This window comes from Coptis chinensis, chromosome 4 (genome assembly GCF_015680905.1).
Source record: "Coptis chinensis isolate HL-2020 chromosome 4, ASM1568090v1, whole genome shotgun sequence".
In the NCBI taxonomy this organism is placed as follows: domain Eukaryota; kingdom Viridiplantae; phylum Streptophyta; class Magnoliopsida; order Ranunculales; family Ranunculaceae; genus Coptis; species Coptis chinensis.
In genome coordinates this window covers 63,400,186-63,422,520 of record NC_141459.1, presented here as the reverse complement: position 1 = coordinate 63,422,520, position 22,335 = coordinate 63,400,186, and the positions used below count along the sequence as shown (strand labels likewise).

Genomic DNA, 22,335 nt, shown 5'->3' with positions numbered 1-22,335 from the left:
GAAATGTCACTCTTAAACTACAAAAAGACCTTAGAATGACTAATTATGGATACTGAGGTCTCTTTTTATTTATGAATGATGACTGCTTCAGCAATTTTGAATAGAATATGAATATACAATTCATACATTCCATGTGAGACGACATGGAGTAGCTCCATATATTACGTACACCCTAAATTCAAGAGTCATTGAATGATTAATTAAATGAATAATTACGTTTGGTCCACAAATGCAGTAAAAGGGTGGGGTATGCACGTGACCAATGGCACAATCTTATTAATGGTGTCAAAGAACATGGCCAATTCATTGCCAAAAATAAAACACTATTCTGGTGGATGAATATTCTATATGCATGATGAAAGCCCAATTTGTATTAACGCATATAAAGGCAGTGGAATAGATTACCTTAAACCCGCATATAAAGGTAGTGGAATAGATTATCTTAGACCTCAAAAGTCATTGGTAATAAAAGAATTAAAGAAGATGATGAATATAAAACCTGCTCCTTCATCCTGCAACAACAACAGGTGTTGCTTCATAGTAGCAACTTAAGAATTAAGTGTCGGTCTACAACAACTCAACTGTGGAAAGAGAGAATCAACATTAATATTGGTAAAAATGGCTTCCAATTAGCAATAAATATTGTTGTTTTCAATTGAGAAAGAATTTTGTTGGAGAAATGTGCGTGAATTTTTATTTTAGTTGAATACATTTTTATTAGGGAAGAAGAGAAAAGTGAGATTTAGAATATGTAGGGTATTCTACACATGAGGTTTAACAAAAACTATTTAACATAAGGGTAAGAAACCGATTTAGCTATCAACAGTTTAAACACACCATTCAACAAAACATTGGCTACGAACATGAGTTAGTACATGTAGCAATGGGGTAGTATGCAATAGGAATCCCATTCAATATAGCAATATCATCAGCATAAAGTATTATTGCTTAAAAAAATAATAATAATAATAAGTAAACCAAAAGCAGGTATGGCCATGTTGGCTGAAATATGTAATATTAAATATGGTTAAAAAAACATGATATCTCTTTCTTATGTCGTTTGACTCGCTTCCATATTTCCCATGGAACCAAAGTACTATTAGCCTTTGTTGTTACATTTGACTTTGTCTTTGCAACATGTATTTATGGTACTTTAAGCTCTACTTTCATATCAATGAAAGTAGGAAATAGTGTGTAAAATGCATGTTGATTGAATTTGGATACCGCCAGTTTTTACACCGACATATCACTAAAAACAAAAAACAAAAAAACATAATAAATCCCTCAAGAGCAAACAAAATGTGAAACAAAAACACAATCATTCAATAAAAACTGAATTTTTCGGTACTTGCGATGCTTTCATGGGGTAACATAATGGAAATCAACTTGAAAGCTTAATTGGCATAAAGAGTTCCTGAAGTTATAGACCTTAAGAAATTATAAGAATATATATAACCAAATAATTAAGAATACAATTGATAAAAGTTAAATGAATAGTCTACCTACGAAATGAACGATGAATTCACAACGTAAGTAAACTAAAACTGGACTTTACGAATCTATTATCAAAGCTTCTACTCTCGATGCGAATTGCACTAAGTGGAGTAGGAAGTTCGTTCCACTCCTAGTACCATAGCATGGATTGTTTCCTAAGTCTAAGAAATCAGTCTTAAATCTAATGAGAGCTTTACTTAAAATGTTATGCTAACAAGACGCAAGTATTTTAAATAACTAGATATAATAAATAACAAGATAAAATATAAACTAAAGATAATCTACTAAGCTACGGAAATACGATTGTTTGACTCTAGATAAAGAAATAGAGGGAATTAAATCCACATCGAATCCAACTTAATAACCTAGTATAGATTGTCGATCTCGATTCTTACGTTTTAACGGCAAGAATTTCGAGTCTAATCCCTAGTGTTCATGGCATTCCTACCGGATACTAACTAGCATGTGAGGTCGCCCACCCATTCTCATGGCTTAAACACTAACCTTCTAGAGTGGAATAGATTCTACTACCAAATTCTATACTAACCACTAAGTTTTCATCAAGGCTTCATCAACCCTCTAATGGAGGTTTAGCCTTGAGTCATCAAACTAACATTTCCCATTGAATCTAAACTAAACATAATGTAAGAAATTGAGATTTACTTAATTAACAATAATGAATCTAATTTAATGGCGGAATGGAATAATAACAAGAATTTAATTTAGATCTAGAATGGAAATGACAAAATTCGAAAATTGACAACTAACTATTTTATTAATCTAATCAATCAAGAACAATCATTCAAAGATTCAATCTAAAACAGGAATTGAAATGGAACTAAAACTTAATCTATTAATAAAACTAGATCTAGAATTCTATATATTAATTTTGGTCTAACTAGCTACCATTAACAAAGAATGAAGCTTTTGTTTTTATACATCCAGATCCAAAAATCGTGCATGGGCTTGGAGCCATGTTTTGGGCCAGAGAATCAGCCCAAAACCCAATTCTTTCGGTCCAAAAAGGCCTCTTCAGCTGCAGTTCGCTTCAACAGACTTTTCGTCCACTTCTGCTCCTCTGATTGGGTCAAGGCTTGGACCATTGGAAAGCTCTTTCCGAGCCGGTCGTTTTGACATAAGGTAGGCCCAATTCCGAGGTCTGAGTCCAAAGATATGGCATTCGAAGTTCTGACGACTTTGCTCCTTTATCTCGCTAAAGTGGCACGCTTCAAGCACATAATGGACTTTGAAGCCCGAAATGCATAAAAACACGTAATCAAGATTAACTCTTACTTATTATTCACATAATTGGTCTAACAAGATGATTATTAGGGGTTAAAACTACAGTTTTGGGCTCTTATCAAACCACCCCCAAACAAAGATTTTGCTTGTCCTCAAGCAAAGATGAGAAATTAGAATAAGTGACCAAAAATGGAGTTCAAACTACTCTCGCTTTCACTGAGTGCGCATTGCATTGACCATATGCAACAAGGCCTTAAACCACTAGGAATTCCCTAGTGGACGAAGTTATAGCCTCGCGGAGAGTTTTCCAAGTTGAAGGTACTCACAAACTTCATCTATACTACAACGACTAAGAAATAAAACTATTGTTTTCTCATTCATGTCTCAACTATCTATACATCTCACTAGCAAATACATAAGAATAACCCAAATAACCCTAAGCTAATATATGCATAATAATCAATCATCTAAAATAAACATATAACAATGAGTAATACTATGAAATGTAATAGCAGTCCGTTTGAAAAACTCGAATAGCTGGCCCTTAAGTAGGTCCTCACATAAATGTCAAGACAAAACCACTGATTTTTCCACTCAGTTTTTCGCTACTCCAGCAAGCAAAGTGGGCACACTTTACCTTACAATCTCAATGACAACAAGGAAGCCGGAGTCGATCAAACACATCCGCCACTTACTATCACACTAACCTATTCCTAATCGAGCTAGAGGTCTTTATTAGGTGTCATGGGATTAGGAGATGGTTTAAGAAGGAAGGAAATGGATATTCAAAAAGGACAAGTCCTGAGATAATAGAGTCTTCATATTATGTAACTAGAGAAACCTTGTTATTTACTTTGCTTCTACACTTTGTTTCCATCCTTAGCCATATTTTTTTTTCTTTTCTTTTGGCTTTTGACTCCCTTTTATTCTATTTTTGGAGTTTTGATTTATTTCTTTTTTTTTCTTTTCTTTGGATGGAAACTTCTTTTCTTTATTCGGAAGCAACTAACTAATTTTTGTTTACATAGGTTTTTCTCTTCTTCTTTTCTTCATCATTCTATTCTCGGACTTATTCTAAATTGGGTAGGTTGATTTTTATTATTATTATTATTTTTTTTTTATTTTGTTTTGTTTTGTAATGTGGTAAAGGAATTGTGGTTTATGGAAGGGCTAATGAAAGGCTCAGAGGGGCTTAATTAGCGGAAAATAATTCATAGGTTTGAATTTCTGGCTATATCGATCCAAAGAGGGCCTAAATTCTCGCTTTTAGATATGGCATAGTGATCAAGCAAGTGGACGGTGATTTTCTATCCGGATTTTACTTCTCCCTTGTGTCATTTCTCAAATGTTTCGCTTCATATAAGGCTTTAGGCTATATTCTCACAGATTTGTAGAATAAGTACTCTAGCCTAGATTTTAAACTTTATCGCTAACAATCATAGATACTCATGTAATAAATTTATAGATAGATGCAAAGATTATTACCTACATATTAACCTAAGTTTCTAACAATTATTCTTATGCAAAAGCTATGTGAGACTTCTAAATTGTTAAGAGCATAGAGAAAGAAAACAATACCAATATTCCTAAGTGTATAGCATACTTTTTTTTTTTTTTTTTTATTTATATTTTTGAACTTTTGAAATTTTAACTAGAAAACAAGTGCATATTATACATATCTATATCCTAACAGATGTCTTAATTACACGGTTTCTATGCCCCCAAACAAGAAGCATGCTTTGTCCTCAAAGCATTTAAATAAAGAGGGTAGGAAAAATACCATTGAAGCGCGTGGAAATTCGTGAACATCCGCAAAACAAAGTTAAAACATACAAATATAGTAATAAAATACCGACGAACTCTATAAGAGTTCCACCCATTATGGGGTTAATGTAATTAAATTGCTTGGGACATAAGCGCAGACACTAACTTAACTAAAACTTACCCGCACCCCAAAGATCTACTCGCCATCCTCCTCTTCTATATGAGGTTCTTTCGCGATCCCCGCCATGCCATAATAACTTGCCACGCCTTCGGCCGCGGTATCATCAACTAGTGCTAACCCTCTAGTGTTATTTGGTCCGATGGGGTGTAAGGGGCAACCAAATGTGGTTGCAGACTCGCCATCCCGCCAAGTCATGGCTCGAATGATCTTACCATTATCGATGGGTGGGTCTCATGATTTCGACCCTTTCCCAACTGCGGTAATCGCGGTACGAATATATGGTAGGCAAGCCGCAGATAATGCGGCAAACCAAGACAGGCATAAGAAGGTACTTATGCCTCAAGGAATGGCCTCGCTTCGAGGAGTAGCAACTAAAACTTCGGGGAATGTCATACCGACGACGCCCCCGCCTAAAGCAAGGAAAACGCCACCACCGATATTATGGCGTATAAACCGCCGTTCTCTAGAATGTTCATCATGATGAACAACATGGTCAGGCCTACATTCAGCCGATAAGCTACTCAGTATGATGTTATATTGGTCTTTGTCCATGATATTTAAACACCCTCCCCCATAATACTCATGGAAATAGGCATATTCATATAGGTATGAGTTATCCGTCATATATCCCCACGCGGTGCATAGTGGTCGTAATGGCAACCCCCGAAACCAAAGCTATCAATTGCTTACATCAATTTCATAGTCGCCATCAATAGCAAGGAAAATTTTTGTTCTCCTTCTTGGGTACAATAAAAGTAATATTATTATAGAAGAATTCAGTTAGCTTAGGTGAAAAAGAGTCGCCATCACTCACCGTAAGATGCCGCTTATCCTAATCGCACGATCCGGCCTTTGGAACGATGCTCCATAGGTATCGGTTCCCATCAAGTCTTCAAATGACTGCTCAGAATCACTATAGGAGGTGTCATCTTAAAACTACTCGTAGAACAGTCGCGAAAACCTGGAAGAAACCTCGTAAAAATTTGAATTTCCTTGCGGTTTACGGAGGAGGCGCTGGCGCTGGCAGATAGAGATGAAGTCAGCCTTAGGTTTTTGAATTTAGAGTGTTTGAGCGCTGGTCGCGCGCCGCAGCGCTGGGCTTCTGAGATTTTTTTCGATTTACAGTGTTTTAGGGCGAGTCGCTACTTACTTGGCGCTGGCGCTTCAACAAAATTTCGACAAAAAGTGTAAAGCGCGAAAGGCCTCCTCCGGCCGGGTAAAAGTGCGTAAACCGAGTTGACAAGAGAAACAAGAAGAAAAAGCTTGGAGTAAAAGTGAGAGATGATTATGGGGTGTAGTGTGGGTTGTGAGTGTAGAAAGATGGAAGTTTAAATAGGTTCCGGTTTCCAAAACGAATCGGCAAGTTGCCAAATTGTTTTAAGGCAATTCGAACTTGAAAATCGCCAAACCCGAAAAACGGAAACTATCCATAGTTTTGATTTCCTAACAACCATGGTATCTTTTAAACTTGGTTTAGCATAGTAACTTCTAAACTCTCCTACATATCATGCTACCACTACAAAAATCATAGCTATGCCGATATCGGCCTAATTTTCAACTCTAACTCCAAGACAACCTTACTAAAGATGATCAAAATAAATTATATTAAAATAATATGAAATCCAAGCAATCTAAAACAAACAACTTAATATTTAAATCTAACTACTGAAATAAAATTCCACTAACAAAACAATAAAACAATGAAATAACAGACACAACCGATGGTGAACACCTAGGCGCAGGAAGAAGAAGATGGTCCCCGAGATGGAGATCGGTTCTGCGGGTGAAGAATGGCTTGAGCTTATCCGCCTCATGGGCGACGACGCCATGCCTCTCGACTCACCGAGACAGACTCATCCACGAAAGTGGCACGCGCCGAAAGCATCTCTATCCCGAACAAGCTGCGGCTTCCATCTCGCCTTTGAGTATCGCGATAATCGGGCTTGGTGATTTCGTGGATAATCTCCAAGTTAGACAAGATATCTTCCTCGACCCTTTCGAAAGCATTTCAACTCTCGCCCGAAAGTTCGCTTTGCTTATTTCAATTACAATTTGTCTATGTCGGATATCTTCACAGATACGATAATCGTGATCGCGAACCAGCTTTTGCAAAGATTATCATTCGCTCTAAATTAGAAGTTTGACTATCGAAATTATCCTCAACCAACCATGTCATATCTTCGCCTTCATTATTCGACTCAACTTTATTCTCTCGCAGACAACGCCAAGTCTCTTGGATGCATTCCTTATAAATACTTGCATTAGAATGCAATTTGATCTTAATAGGAGCAGATTTAGCGACAAACTCTAAATGAGAGCATAATCTTAGTGATCAATACGGGAAGAGGCACCATGCTCTTTCCCACTCCTCTAATCACATTCAAAATTAAATCGAGGATGCAGAAATTACACTCATTCGCTTGCAAAATCCAGAGAACGTGCATTAATCAAGTCATATGTCGCCGACTTTGTCTTTCCCGAGGATCGTTCCTACCAATCCACCGAAGCTACTGACTTGATTGGTTCTCGTGGTCACCGCTTAACGAATGAGATATCGTGATTGTATTCACCCTCTATGACCAGATCTTTCATCAAAACAGAACCGCAGTATACCGATTCCCGAATGGTCGATCTAGGTTGGTTACGCGTGATTCCTAATAGCTCACCAACAACCGCCTCAAGCATTTCCTCCTCGCTCCTCGCTATCCTAATGAAAATCCTATTTCCTCCCCAATTCGCTTTTTATAAAACTGTTCTACCAAATCATAGTGATAGAAATCCCCGGTCAAATACCACAGTACCGTTCAATCCCTCTTAATCATATTGGCGTTGTAAAATGGTGCAAATGGTCGGGCCTCAAACGCTGCGTTCGCAACAACATTCTTTCGTCAGAGCCATTGAGTTTGAACCGATTGGGGGGTTTGTAGATGGAGGTGGATGCAAGTTTGATGAAAACAAGGAGAAACAATGGTGGTGGCGGTGGTGGTTACGGTGGAGGTTTGAAAACTTGAATTGGTGGGTGGTTTCTTGGTGGAACGGTTGGAGCTTGTGTTGGTGTTTCACAAGGTATGTTGGATGTCTTTCTATTTTGATGTATTCTATTTTTATTTTTATTCTATTTTTTTTTTATTTTGGTTGCTAGGGTTTGAATTTAAATTTGTGAGAAGCGGTTGGAGAAGATGAACTCGCGATTTGGATTTTGAAAGGAGCTGGCGCTACCAGAGGGTGATGAAGTTGGGCCCAAGCCCAATTCGATTTTTCGACTTTCGCCGATTTTCAGCCAAGAACTTCAAACTAAATTTGCCGCTTCATATCGGTCCGATTTTTATGAATGAGATATGGAAATGATCAGGAGAGAATTTCCAATCCAATGATCCATAAACTACTCTATTCCGACCGTGGGTGACATATAAGATAGTGGAAAACGCCTCGAAGTGCGTGCATGACGAAGTTATGCTTAACAAATGAACACTAAATTAGATGACGCCAACCCCAATGAACTATACTAATGGACCTAAGCAACGAAAAGGAAGGTTCGAGCAATCCGATGCAAGGATCGATCGCTTCACCCCCAAACAAATTTTAAACACAAAATTTGTTTTAACATGGGTCGCTTTAAAGTCGATTCCCAAGACTTGTTGGATTGTTAGTTTTATGGGTTTAGATATATATCTATATCTAAAAATGAAAACAATTATTATTATTATTATTATTTATTATTATTATTTATTTATTATTATTTATTTTATTTATTTATTTATTTTTTTTTTTTATTTATTTATTTTTTTTTTTTGAATAATAAGCAAAAACATTAAGCAAATAAAGACATAATTCACACCATAGAGAAACATGACTCAAAATCCGGAGAAAACATGCAAGAGTGGAAAACGGAAATATGTGAACCGTGGACTTAGGATCCCGTATTTCATACAGCCACACACTCCATATGGAGGGGGCCCGTTACCTTTAATGGTGCACTTACCATTAAATGGAAGTGAAAGGAAGTACACCAATGACAAGGGTCATTCCTCATATATGTGGTCCCGTGTAAAAGGACTTCCTCTATATCGTGACGAAGTTCGTGAAAATGTTTTAACCGCTGACCGCTAACTTGAAAGGTATCGTTGTCCTTGGGATTTACCAAGGTAATTGCCCCGTAAGGGGTGACTTCAAGAACTAGAAAAAGGACCGCACTAACGGGTTTTAGTTTCCCTCGAAAATATGTAGACGGAGTTGTAAAGCAAAACCTTTTGTCCGACCACAAACTCTTTGGCGCAAGATATGCTTATCATGAACACGCTTCATGTTAGCTTTATAATCCTTCATGAGATCGTAAGAATCGCCACGGATTTCTTCAAGCTCATTTAATTGTAACTCGTTTGACACCTTCATCAATATTGTAGTTAAGGCTTTTTATAGCCCACGAGCACGGTGCTCTAATTCAATCCGCAAATGACATGGTTTCCCAAATACAAGTCTAAAGGAGACATACCTATAGGAGTTTTGAAAGCAGTTCTATATGCCCATAAGGCATCCGATAGACGCTTCGATCTTTCCTATCGTTTTTATCGTTGTTTCTAAAATCTTTTGATTTCCTATTAGAAACTTCTACTTGTCCGCTAGTTTGTGGATGATAAGGAGTTGCTACTTTTGTGTGTAACTCCATACTTTTTCACTAGGGATGCAACAACTCTGTTGTAAAATGTGTTCCACCATCACTAATGATGGCTTTAGGAATGCCAAACCGACAGAAAATATATTCTTTAATAAAAATACCACGGTCTTATGGTCATTGCTACGCAAGCTAGGGCCTCTATCCATTTAGATTAACGAATCCACGGCAACTAGAATATAAATATAACCGTGGGAAACAGGGAAAGGGCCCATGAAATCAATACCCCAAACATCAAAAATTTCTACTATCAAGATTGGATTTAATGGCATCATATTACGCCAGGATTCGGCCCAAGTTGTTGGCAACTAATACACGCCTTGCAATGCACTTGGGCATCCTTAAAAAGGGTAGGCCAATAAAATCCATTATTGAAGAACTTTAGCGGCTGTTTTCATTCCGCTAAAGTGGCCACCACACTCTTTGTCATGGCGTAACGATAGAACTTCATTATATTCCCACCGGGAATGCAACGACTAATAATCTGATCCGCACAATACTTAAAAAGGTAGGGCTCATCCCAAAGAGTATAATCTTGACTCGCCAAGAACTTCTTACGCTCATTTCTTGTCCAATTATAAGGCATAACATCAGCCGCTAAATAGTTTTATTTATGTCCGCGATACCATGGTGATGAAAAAAATAGCATACAGATGCTCATCGTGAAAAGAATCGGTATGGACTCGGAATCACTACTATCGCCATTTGTAAGTCTAGATAAGTGGTCGGCAACTACGCTGACTCTCTTTTGTCCTTTATTTCTAATGTGAACTCTTGCGTAGAGAAGAATCCATCGGATTAATCTCGCTAGCATCCTTCTTTGCAAGAAGGTACCTATGGTGCGATGGTCCGTGTAAACTAAAGTTTTAGAACCAACCAAATAAGGACTAAATTTATCTAAAGCATAAATGACAGCTAAGAATTCTTTTTCAGTAGTTGAATAATTCCGTTGAGCATCGCTTTTAATGTTTTACTAGCATAATAAATAACAGTGGACTTATTATCTAGTTTTCGTCCCAAGACAAACACTAACCGTGATAGTCACTAGCATCACACATGAGTTCGAAAGGTTTAGACCAATCAGAGGCTGTATAATAGGTGCAAGTGGTTGCATGGCTTTTAAGGTTTCAAAAGCCTGTTTACGCTTAAAATTAAAATCAAAGATTGCATCCTTCAAAAGCAAGTTAGTTAAAGGCCTAGCTATTTTCGAAAAATCTTTAATGAAACGCCTATAAAACCCCTCAAGATGGCCTAGAAAGGTTCTAATCTCACCGGACAAGTCCGCGGGTTTAGGTAGTGGTCGCTATCTTATCTAGTTTGGCTTTATCTACTTCGATGCCATCACTAGATATAATATGACCTAGTACTATGCCCTTTTGACCATGAAATGACACTTTTCCCAATTTAAAACGAGGCTCTTTTCTTCACACCGTCAAGACCTTTAGACAAAGTTAGACAAACATTCTCAGAAAGGAGTCTCCATAGATAGAAAAATCATCCATGAACACTTCCATAAAGCTTCTACCATGTCACTAAATATATGAAGCATACATCACTGGAAGGTACTGTGGGCATTACAAAGGCCAAAAGGCATTCGCTTTATAGGCATATGTCCGGCGGACATGTGAAGGTTGTCTTTTCTTGGTCATCAATATCAATAATAATCTGAAAATAGCCAGAGTAGCCATCCGTAAAACAATAAAAGGCATGACCAGCCTAGACGCTCTAGCATCCGATCTATAAATGGTAAGCGGAAAGTGATCCTTTCGTGTCATAGCATTTAAACGCCCTCAGAATCAATACAGATTCTCCATTTCATAGGACCTCGAGTGACAACATAGTCACCCTTCCCGCTACGCACTCATGGTAACTCCCCGATTTCTTAGGAACTACATGAATGGGACTTACCCATTCACTATCGGAGATTGGGTATATAATACCCGCGATCGAAAGTAATCGCAAGACTTCTTCCCTAACCACCTCTTTCATGGCAGGGTTCAAGCGCTTACCGAGGTTCGGGAGAAGTCTTCGCTATCCTCCAAATGGATAATGATGAGTGCAAACATTGGGGTCAATTCCCTTTAATATCGGCTAGGGACCAACCAATCGCAGACCGATGTTCCCTAATCACCCTTATTAAACATGTCTCTTCATCCTTAGTTAACAGAGAAGATATAATTATCGGGTGACTACCATCCGGATCAAGTTGAATATATTTTAACCGGGGAAGAGGTTTAAGACCGTGTGGGACGGAATGTCCGCTGATGTTTCATAAGTGTCCTTATTCAGTGAATGAAGACTTGCTTAGGTAGCAAGTCTTCGTGAATCGATATATGGAGCAACCGACGGGTCTACAATTGGTGTGGACTCAGGATGGTGTTGACTTCCTCTAAGTAGAGTCATTTACAAAATCGAAGTTCCAAAAGAAAGGAATTTGTACATATTGTTTTCGTGAAACGGTTGTTAAAATAATCTTGAGCTAAACTCTCGATCATGCTAACCTCCCCATCTACGCATCTAATCGGGTAACTCGCTTTCATCATTTTAAAACATTTACCTCGACGAAAGATGGCCAAAAGATAAGGACATCTTTCCATCGCGACAATTTATAAGCCGCATTGGCAGTTGCCAAGAAGGGCGCCCTAAAATGATCGGTACAGAGTCATTAGCTTAATTTCTCAGATCGAGGATAACAAAAAATCAGCAGGATAGTAGAAATCCCGAACCTTAACAAGCACGTTTTCCACTACACCTTTAGGATACTTAATTGACCCGTCCGCTTAATTGCAACGCTATATTTTGTAGGTTGCATTTCGTAGACCCATTTGTTTATACAAGTAATACGGGAGTAAGTTAACACTCACCCCCCGTGTCTAATAAGGCGGTCGCCGTGGTGGGAATCTCCTAAGGTGCATTTTACAAGAGGGATCTAATTGTGGTCCTTGTACTTAACAATTCCATTGTTTTCGGATAACGCTGGGAACCGCTCAGTTAAAAAGGCGCCTTTAGGTATATTGGTCTTACGCTTAGTAGTGCACAACTCTTTAAGAAACTTAGCGGGTTAGGTAGCTTTTAATAGCTTCGAGAAAAGGAAGGTTTATCGTTAGATTCTTGAAAACGCTCCTAATTTCCTCAAAGTTTGTATCCCCGGTTAGCATGGCTAATTTTTGAGGGAACGTGGTTTCGCTTCTATATTTAGTGTATGGCTCGACTTGAAGTGTAACCTTGGCTTTCTCGTTTTTAGGTTGTGGTTTAACCGACCTCTACGCTGGTAGGTTCTTCAGTTTCTATTTTCGTATCTAGTTCGATATCCGTGTAGTGGAGTATCGAATGGGGTAACTATAGGCATAGTTACTTTGTTATCAACCACTCTTCCGAGAGCGAGAGTGGTGATGGCATTTTAGGTCACCTACGCATTGTAGTTTCCGCACTAGAATTACCGCTTACCTCAAAGGTCGTGGTTTGCGTTTTAGTGGTTTGGTATTGCTTTGTCCCGAAACACGCTTTGGTCATTGGGCTAACCGTCAGATGCCCCGATTTATGGATTGTAAAAATCTATTGGTTTGATTGAGTCATTGTCCGAAAAGTTGTTGGGTAACTTGTATAAAGGCATCGATACGATCCGGTTGTGTAGGTGTAGTAGTCACGTGGTGTGGATCGAACTATCTCTCGCTGATTATTTATGGGTGGGTTGTGATAGTTATTATTATTAACCGAACGATAATTTATTGGTATTATAATTATTATAATTATTTCGACCTTGTGCTTGACCTTGTCGGTCGGGCGCTTTGGTTGTTATAATTATTATAATTCCCTTGACCTTGTCCTTGTCCTTGCCTAGGTGGAGCTTGGTTATAATTGTTTGCTTGCCTAACGCTTTGATTATTGTACCGGAGGTGTTACTTGTTGATTATTTCTCCAACTGAAGTTGGGATGTTGTCTCCAAGGGCTTAGGAATAGGATAGTTATTAATAGAGTAAACATTATCTTGTGTTCGTGGTTGTTGTTCATAAGCTAGAGGACAATAATCGCCGTGGTGCTCGACTCAAACAGAAATTACATGGGTTGGAGTTTACATTCATGACGGGATAGGCTTTTGTGAGCGTAAATAGCCTCTACTTTTTAGTTAGAGATTCGATTAGATTTTAAGTTTCGATCGGTTTTCTTCTCAAACATACCGGCGGCTTTTACCGTTGAAGAAGAAGAACTCGAGCCGGGGATATCATCACTACCCCCAATTATTATTCCGCTTAGTTTGGTCTTCTAAAATTTATAAGCCTCCGGAGGCTCCTTTACTTAGGAAACTACCCCCATTCATTATGTCAAGGACTTCTTTATGGTGGTGTAGAAGACCTTTGAAAAAGGCACTAACTAACGGTCTTTAGCTAAGTTATGATGTGGACACTCTATAAGGAGATCGGTGAAACGATTCCATGCCTCGTAAAATGATTCATGAGGATTCTCGCGCGAAAAAATGAATCTTGGAAAGCATCTCATCCATCTTTAGGGGTGGGTAAAATGTTCCATAAACAAATTGAACAAGTTTAGCCCACGAAGTCCATTGTAATTAGCGCTTTGGGCGCTTAACCAAGACGCCGCTTTATCGGGCTAATGTGAAAGGGAATACCCTCGCTTTAATTTGTTCCGCGACCTACCGTAGGATGATGGAATGTTGTAAGGACTTGTTCAATCCTACGATAGCCGATAAGGTTTTTCATGGTCTAACCCATGAAAACGGGTAACAAATTAAATATGTTTGGGGATTCAAAATCCCCACCGGGTCCGCTAGAACGATGCACGATTTAGGGCTATCGCCAAGGCTTTGTAAAAGTCGGAGAGAGGAGTCTCTTTCTTCACCATTATGTCGTATGGTGTGTGTGATAGTAGTTAGAGGTGTCGGGTGGTGTACTAGATAGACTTGTTTGTTGCGCGTAATTACGCTTTGTTGTTTTGTTCGACTGCACCTTAATCTCATGCAAGACTAAGTTGAGCTTAACTAAACATGCAACACTCCAAACAATTCTCGATATACTAGTAGAAAACCTCTAACCGAAACGCGAGGTATGGAAGAAAGGAATACCCGATAAGCCCTTGCTTCGCTTTATGAATAGCGCCTTGTGTACGCGTGTTCAGTGTATATAAGAGATTAGAACACCGAAAAATATGAAAGATCAAAGTTTGAATCAAACCGTGGAAATCCGGGAATTTTTTAACACGGGCCACAAGCCACAAAAGGCGCCAAGGCCCGAAAGTAATTTTCAGATTACAGTGTTTTGGTATGGTCGCGCCCAAATGGGGCTGGTCGCCTGGGGAAGTCGAAGTTCCAGTGTTTGCTGGCTGGTCGCTTTGCTGGTATGGCGCGCTTCAAGTGGGTAAACAAAATTCCAAGAACTTAGCTGGTCGCGCTTCCTTGTATGGGCCCCGCGGTATTTTTCCGGAATTTGTCAATACCTGAAACGGGCAAACCACAAGATGAAACAAACAAGGGTGGGGTGGGTTTAATGGGACTTAAAATTGACTACTTCTACTATGAAAACAATGCTAAAGTGTAACTAAGATGGCATACGGCCATTTGATAAAAGTAAAATGAATAGTCTACCTACTAAAATGAACGATGAATTCACAACGTAAGTAAACTTAAACTATTTTCGTGTCTATTATCAAATCTTCTACTCGATGCTTAATTGCACTAAGTGGAGTAGGAAGTTCGCTCCACTCCTAGTTCCCTAGCATGGATTGTTTTCTAAGTCTAAGAAATCAGCCTTAAGTCAATGAGAGCTTTACTTAAATGTTATGCTAACAAGACGCGTTATTTTAAATAACTAGATTTAAATAACAAGATAAAATATAAACTAAAGATAATCTACGGCTACGGAAATACGATTGTTTGACTCTAGATAAAGAAATAGAGGGGAATTAAATCCACCTCGAATCCAACTTAATAACCTAGTATAGATTGTCGATCTCGATTCTTACGCTTTAACGCAAGAATTTCGAGTCTAATCCCTAGTGTTCATGGCATTCCTACCGGATACTAACTAGCATGTGAGGTCGCCCACCCATTCTCATGGCTTAAACACGACCTTCTAGAGTGGAATAGATTCTACTACCAAATTCTATACTAACCACTAAGTTTTCATCAAGGCTTCATCAACCCTCTAATGGAGGTTTAGCCTTGAGTCATCAAACTAACATTTCCCATTGAATCTAAACTAAACATAATGTAAGAAATTGAGATTTACTTAATTAACAATAATGAATCTAATTTAATGGCTGGAATGGAATAATAACAAGAATTTAATTTAGATCTAGAATGGAAATGACAAAATTCAAATTGACAACTAACTATTTTATTAATCTAATCAATCAAGAACAATCATTCAAAGATTTAATCTAAAAACAGAATTGAAATGGAACTAAAACTTAATCTATTAATAAAACTAGATCTAGAATTCTATATATTAATTTAGGTCTAACTAGCTACCATTAACAAAGAATGAAGCTTTTGTTTTTATACATCCAGATCCAAAATCGTGCATGGGCTTGGAGCCATGTTTTGGGGCCGAGAATCGTGCCCAAACCCAATTCTTTCGGGTCCAAAAGGCCTTTTCAGCTGCAGTTCGCTTCAACAGACTTTTCGTCCACTTCTGCTCCTCTGATTGGGTCAAGGCTTGGACCATTGGAAATTAACTCTTACTTATTATTCACATAATTGGTCTAACACTATGATTATTAAGGGGTTAAAACTACAGTTTTGGGCTCTTATCATCTCCTCGATAATGGAGAGGATGGAGTTTGAACCTCATGCACGCGTGGTGATCGCGGGGAAGAGGGAAAGCCGCTGTTGTAAGGATGGCGGTCATAAACGATCTAGGAGTATTGGACGCATTATTAATTTATTGTGTTTAGGTCGCCGCAGCGGGGTAAGCGACATGGATGATCACTTATTTGTAGGGTGTAGCGACCTAAAAGGCAAAGGTCGCCCCGGCCGGTAGTGAGAGTTCGTCCCCATATTTGTGGTGATGTGGGGATTTAATTCTACTACATGGGAAAGACGGGGAAGAAGCGTATGGTGAAACATTCAGATTGTAGCTTCCACTCTACGCGCCCATGGCGACAAGTCCGAAGGGGATCGTCTTTGGATGGTGACAAGGCAGAGGTGAAAGATGAAGACATGGAGACGCTGCTGGGGACGATGGACATGGCCGCTTGTTTGGTGAGTTCATGATACACTAGATGATTATGTTGGTTTTCGAGGCAACGACTCTCTTTAACTTTTCGTGCAGTTTCTTGCAGGATACGATAAACTGAAAGATGTTGTTCAAAACACGGAGACTGATGACAACCCTCACGTCGAACTCGGGTGTATGCGAGCTGCATGGGGGGCGGACAAGAGAAAGTTGGAAGTGATGACTACCAAGTACCAGAACGTTATGGCTGAGAATGGTGTGTTAGTGACTGACGTGACGGAGTTAGAAAAGGGAATTAGCTGTGGTGACTGCTTATGCTAAGAAGTGTCGGAGGAAGGTGCAAAATTAAGAAAGCGATACCGAAGCCCTGTATCACCTATCTTTGCTCGACGAAGTATGACGTATGAAGAAAGTTTTAACCGCGTGATGGCGATGAACAAGGGCAAGGGATGCGTGTGATCTTCGAGATCCGGCACCACACCCCGACCCGGTATGGCACTAGAAGATAAGCATGTCATGATCTAGATTTGATGATTTCATCTACTTTTGTCCTTGTCAGCCATAATTTGTAAGTACTGTTTACATTTTCCTCTCTTACATGAGAGTTAACAATAGAGCTGTGTCTTCAGGCTTGCCTGAGCAGTTCGCCTTTTTATTCAGAGAACTGGTTTCCACGAAAGTGGCAGTTCGATACTTTGTTAACCGTAATGAACACCGATCCGGATTTTTTCCGGGTAATCCAAGCGGTCGGTGGATGTAGTTGTTTTTGATGAATGGTCGATAATGTTATTGGTTATGCTCCACATGCATGTTGCCGTGTACTTGTGTGTAACTAGTGTGCTACTTATGATTCTAAAACTATTCGTCCTATTGTTTAGTCGACCCTAGAAATATAGGTCTTCGACGTGATAGGAATTGAAGAGGCTATGTAGCCTGTAAGCTCCAGAGTGCGCTTTCCGCTGAGAGAGCATTCTCGTTTTTAGTCGATCCTAGAATTATAGGTTACGGGACGCGATGACAAAAAGTGGAAAGGCTATGTAGCCTGTGAGCTCCGGAGAGCGTTTGCTCGCGGAGAGCGTTCTCGTGTAGTCGATCCTAGAAATATAGGTTCTCGACGTGACAAGAATTGGAGAGGCTATGTAGCCTGTGAGCTCCGGAGAGCGTTTGCTCATGGAGAGCGTTCTCGTGTAGTCGATCCTAGAAATATAGGTTCTCGACGTGGCAAGAATTGGAGAGGCTATGTAGCCTGTGAGCTCCGGAGAGCGTTTGCTCGCGGAGAGCGTTCTCGTGTAGTCGATCCTAGAAATATAGGTTCTCGACATGACAAGAATTGGAGAGGCTATGTAGCCTGTGAGCTCCGGAGAGCGTTCTTGTGTAGTCGATCCTAGAAATATAGGTCCTCGACATGACAAGAATTGGAGAGGCTATGTAGCCTGTGAGCTCCGGAGAGCGTTTGCTCGCGGAGAGCGTTCTCGTGTAATCGATCCTAGAAATATAGGTCCTCGACGTGACAAGAATTGGAGAGGCTATAGCGCGTGAGCTCGAGAGCGTTTTGCTTTCTTGGAGAGCGTTCTCGTGTAGTCGATCCTAGAAATATAGGTCCTCGATGTGACAAGAATTGGAGAGGCTCTGTAGCCTGTGAGCTCCGGAGAGCGTTTGCTCGCGGAGAGCGTTCTCATCTATGAAAACGTATGGTGTGTTAAGCGTGTGAGAGCGGGGAAGTATAATCGGTCGCAAGTGCGATGGAATAACCGTAGGATATTCTAATGCCAGTAAATGGAATAGCTTATACTTGGTAACATAAAAAGTTAACTTTGAACTTACAGTGCTTTTTCAAAAGAAAAAATAGAATCTACAACAACAAAGGTTTTACTGATAAAATCTTTTCGCCAGATAAGTATTCCATGGTCGAGGTAATAATTTCCCTTCTTGAGTTTTTATCCGGTATGCTCATTTGCTACAACACGTTCTAACGATGTAACGGACCTTCCCAATTAGGGGCTAGCTTGGAGTCGTCTTGCGTCTTTTTTAGCACTAGATCGCCAGGCTGGAAAGATCGAGGATGCACTCGTTTATTGTAGGAGTTTTTCAGAGTTTGTTGATAAGATGCGACTCGGATGGTGGTTAAGTCACGCCGTTCTCGAAAGCAAATCGACTCTCGTGCTAAGACAGAATCATTGTGTCCGGTCTCAATGAGCTCGGACCGAGTTGTAGTAACTGTCAGCTCGGTGGGAATGACAGCTTCTGTGCCATAACACAAGGAGAATGGAGATTTGCGCATCTTGGATCGAAGCCAGGGTAATGCGGTGAGCCCACAAGATGTTCTCTCCAACCGTTCGCCATTGGCTTTTTGTTCTTTTCAATCTTTTTTTCTTCAAGTTTTCTAAAATGGCTTTGTTCGGCTTCCGCCGACCACTACTACTCGTCGCATGGCGGAGAAAATGCATGAACTATCTTCTACTTAGCTAGAAATTCTTTAACAGTTCGGCCTTTGAATTGGGGTCCATTGTCCATTACGAAAGTGTATGTGGCGCCCAAATCTGGTGATGATATGAGTCCAGATGAAATTGCGGACATCGCGATTCCTTGACATGTGCTAAGGGAATGGCTTCACGACACTTAGTGAAATAGTCGGTTGCGCTAAGACGAACCGAAAACCAAGATTTTTTACGGGGACAAATGGTCCCATAATGTCCATACCCACATGTGAAATGGCCATGGGCTTGTTATATTGATCATTTCGTCGTATGGTGAATGATGTTAATGGCCGAATGTTTGGCATTTTAAGCACGCGAGAACGTGACGCTTTGGCATCATCGGTCTGCAGACACGGGCCAAAAGTAGCCGGGAAATGCCTTGTGGGCTAAAGAGTGACCTCGCATGGTTTCCACATTCTCCCTCATGAATTTGGTAAATATCAATTGCCCCGCCTCGAGTAATACTGCCGCAAATGCGGTCCACCAAACAGATTTTCTAAATAACTTATCATGTAAGACGAATAATAACGATCGCTTTGATATTGAATTTAATCGGCTTTGGCACGCTCTACGTGGGCGTGCGGCTCGCTTTGATGTAGTCCATGATGGGCTGCATCCAGGTCTGGCGCAATTGATCGTCGGAGAGAGGGAACAGATCGGTTATAACTAGGGCATGTTCGACCTGGTATGCAGGTCGATCGACGACCTCAATGAGGAGTTGTCGTGGAGCACAACTCGGTGTTTGAGTGGCTAGGTAAGCTAGGCTGTCTGCGTGATGGTTCTCATCCCGCAAAAAATGGTCTATGGTAGATTTCTTAAAATAAGGCAACAAATGATGAACGACCTGAAGATACTTCGAAAGGTTACCTTCCTGCGTAATGTACTCCTTAGCAATCTGGCGAATGACCAGTTGCGAGTCACTAAAGACTTGGAGTTCTTGTACACCGAGCTGTAGCGCCATATGAAGGACCATGATCAGCGCTTCGTATTCTGCCTCATTATTGGACGATGCAAACTCGAGGCGAACTGATTTTTCAACCATAACTCCTTCAGGAGACACTAAGACGACGCCGATACCACTCCCATCGGGGTTGCTAGAGCCATCTACAAAGAGAGACCAGATTGAGTTGATACGCTCTTTGACAACAGCGAGCTCCGTATCTGGTTCCCAGTGCGGGTCCTGAACAAGGAAATCGGCGAGGAAATCGGCTACGACTTGACCTTTCTGAGAGATGCGAGGTACAAACTCCATGTGGTGTTCACCAAGCTCCTCGGCCCATACGGCCATACGAGTAGTTTTGTTTTCTTTGTGGAGGAGTTTCTTCAGTGGAAAGTCGGTCAGTACGTTGATCGGATGGGCCTGAAAGTACGGCCTGAATTTCCTTGCCGAATACACCAAAGCAAGTACGGCTCGTTTGAGGAAAGAATAATTTTTCTTAGATGGCGTGAGTGTCTTACTTGTGAAGTAGATCGGCTTTTCTGAGTTGTTCTCCTGTTTGAAAAGAACCGAAGTGATTCGAGAAATCTGATCTTGCCGGTATAGCCCGATGTCTCTCGCTCTACTTGGTGTGGCTAAGATGGGAGGTGTGGTGAGGTATTCTTTGAGAGTGGCGAATGCGTGATGGCATTGATCGTTCCATGAGAACTGTTCGCCTTTCTTGAGGAGTTGTAGGAACGGGACGACACTTGTCCGCATACGGATATGAATCGATTAAGTGTAGCGACCATGCACGACAACTTTTCTATCCGCTTCTTCGTTTGTGGATCGGGCATGTCTAAGAATGCTCGATTTGGTCGATTTGCCCGATCCTACGTTGTGACACTTGATAATCGAGAAACTTACCCGAGGGGACGGCCAAAGAGGCATTTCTCGGGTTCAACTTCATTTGAGTGCGCCGTATAATCCGAGAACGCCATGCATGCGTGAGTAATATGGTCGATCGCTTTTTGCTCTTTGGCGACCATGTCGTCAATGTAAACCTCCATGGTCTCTCTAAACATGTCTGGAAACATGTCGCCATTAGACGTTGATAAGATAACCGGGCGTTCTTAAGGCGAACGGGAGGACGCGTTATAACAATAAATTCCTTGTTCAAGAATGAACGAGGTCTTCTCTTGATCTTCCTCCGCGAGTGGATTTGATTGTAGCGCCGCGACGATCCATAAAGGAAAGGAGTTCATGTCCGCAAAGTCCGGTCGACAAAAGTCGGTTAATCGTGGTAGGGAAAACTATCTTTCGGCGTTTCTTGATTGACATTCGCGGAAATCGACGATAGCTTAACCGTTCCATTCATTCTTTTGGGGACCGCCACCATGTTAGCGACCAATCGGGGTAGTCCACCTTTCGATGAAACCAACTTGTTTGAGTTTGTCGACCTCGTCATTAATGGCTTTCGAAAACCGCAGAGATAACCGGGCGAGGTCATTTGAACCGGGTTTAGCATTAGGATTAACATTTAATCGATGACAAAGTTACACTAGGGTCTATACCGGGCACATCGATATACGACCAGGCGAAAACATCTTTATTCATAGCTAGAAAGTTTACAAGTTGTGCCTTGAGTGTAGGGTCAAGGTTAGCCCCTACATATACAAACTTGGGATCATTATCAGTTCCTAAGTTCACCCGTTCTCTGTCGACCTGTTGAAGTGCTGGCTTGGGTGGCGACGCTTCTTCGCATGGTGGTACTTCAGCGACCTGAGGGAGAGTGCACCTATTCTCCTGAACTGGATCGGCATCTGTGTTGACTAAAACAAGGACTGGAACGGCTTCGGTGGTTGTACTAAAGGTTTGGGAGGATCATCGGCATGGAGACTTGTGGGGGAACACATGTCTGTGAATCCATAGGGATGCGAACTGGTGAGATAACAATAGTAGAGGGGCCCTCTGGGGGTAGGAATATGGTAGGGACAGCAACTGACGTGACTTTTGGAATCCATTTTGATGGAGCGGCAACGGCTGGATTGACTTCTGGAGTGTAAATGGACGACTTCCTCTTCTTATCGGAGAGCTCCGCGTCTTTGCTTTGATCGTTGGCTCGGCGCCCGCAACCAGGTCTTTGGCCATGGTATAACCGATGGGCTCGCTAGTTGTTGTGGAGTGGCTCCATCGTTGGTCTTTCCCTCGACAAGATTTGGTTACAATGGTATGCTTCCGGTTGATTACCCATCAGCTCCATCAGTCCGGGCCCGGAAACAGAGAACTTGATGCGACATTGAAGGCGTATAAGCTTGCATTTGGTGGATCCATCGCCGTCCCTAAGATGGCATTATAGGACGGACGGGATGTCCAGACGGGTTTGGCGTATTGTAGCT

General features: G+C 40.7%; 1 protein-coding gene across 1 annotated transcript; it reads right to left on the bottom strand.

Moving 5' to 3' along the window:
• Positions 1-19,588: 19,588 nt before the first annotated feature.
• Positions 19,589-20,308, bottom strand: LOC147504336 (uncharacterized). Its single transcript, XM_086605158.1, has one exon. It carries the CDS (start codon positions 20,306-20,308, stop codon positions 19,589-19,591), a length of 720 nt encoding a protein of 239 aa, XP_086461284.1.
• Positions 20,309-22,335: the final 2,027 nt, after the last annotated feature.

Bases quoted from the DNA above. Each gene is read 5' to 3' on its own strand.
- LOC147504336 (XM_086605158.1), bottom strand. From the start codon at position 20,308: ATGGCCGTATGGGCCGAGGAGCTTGGTGAACACCACATGGAGTTTGTA.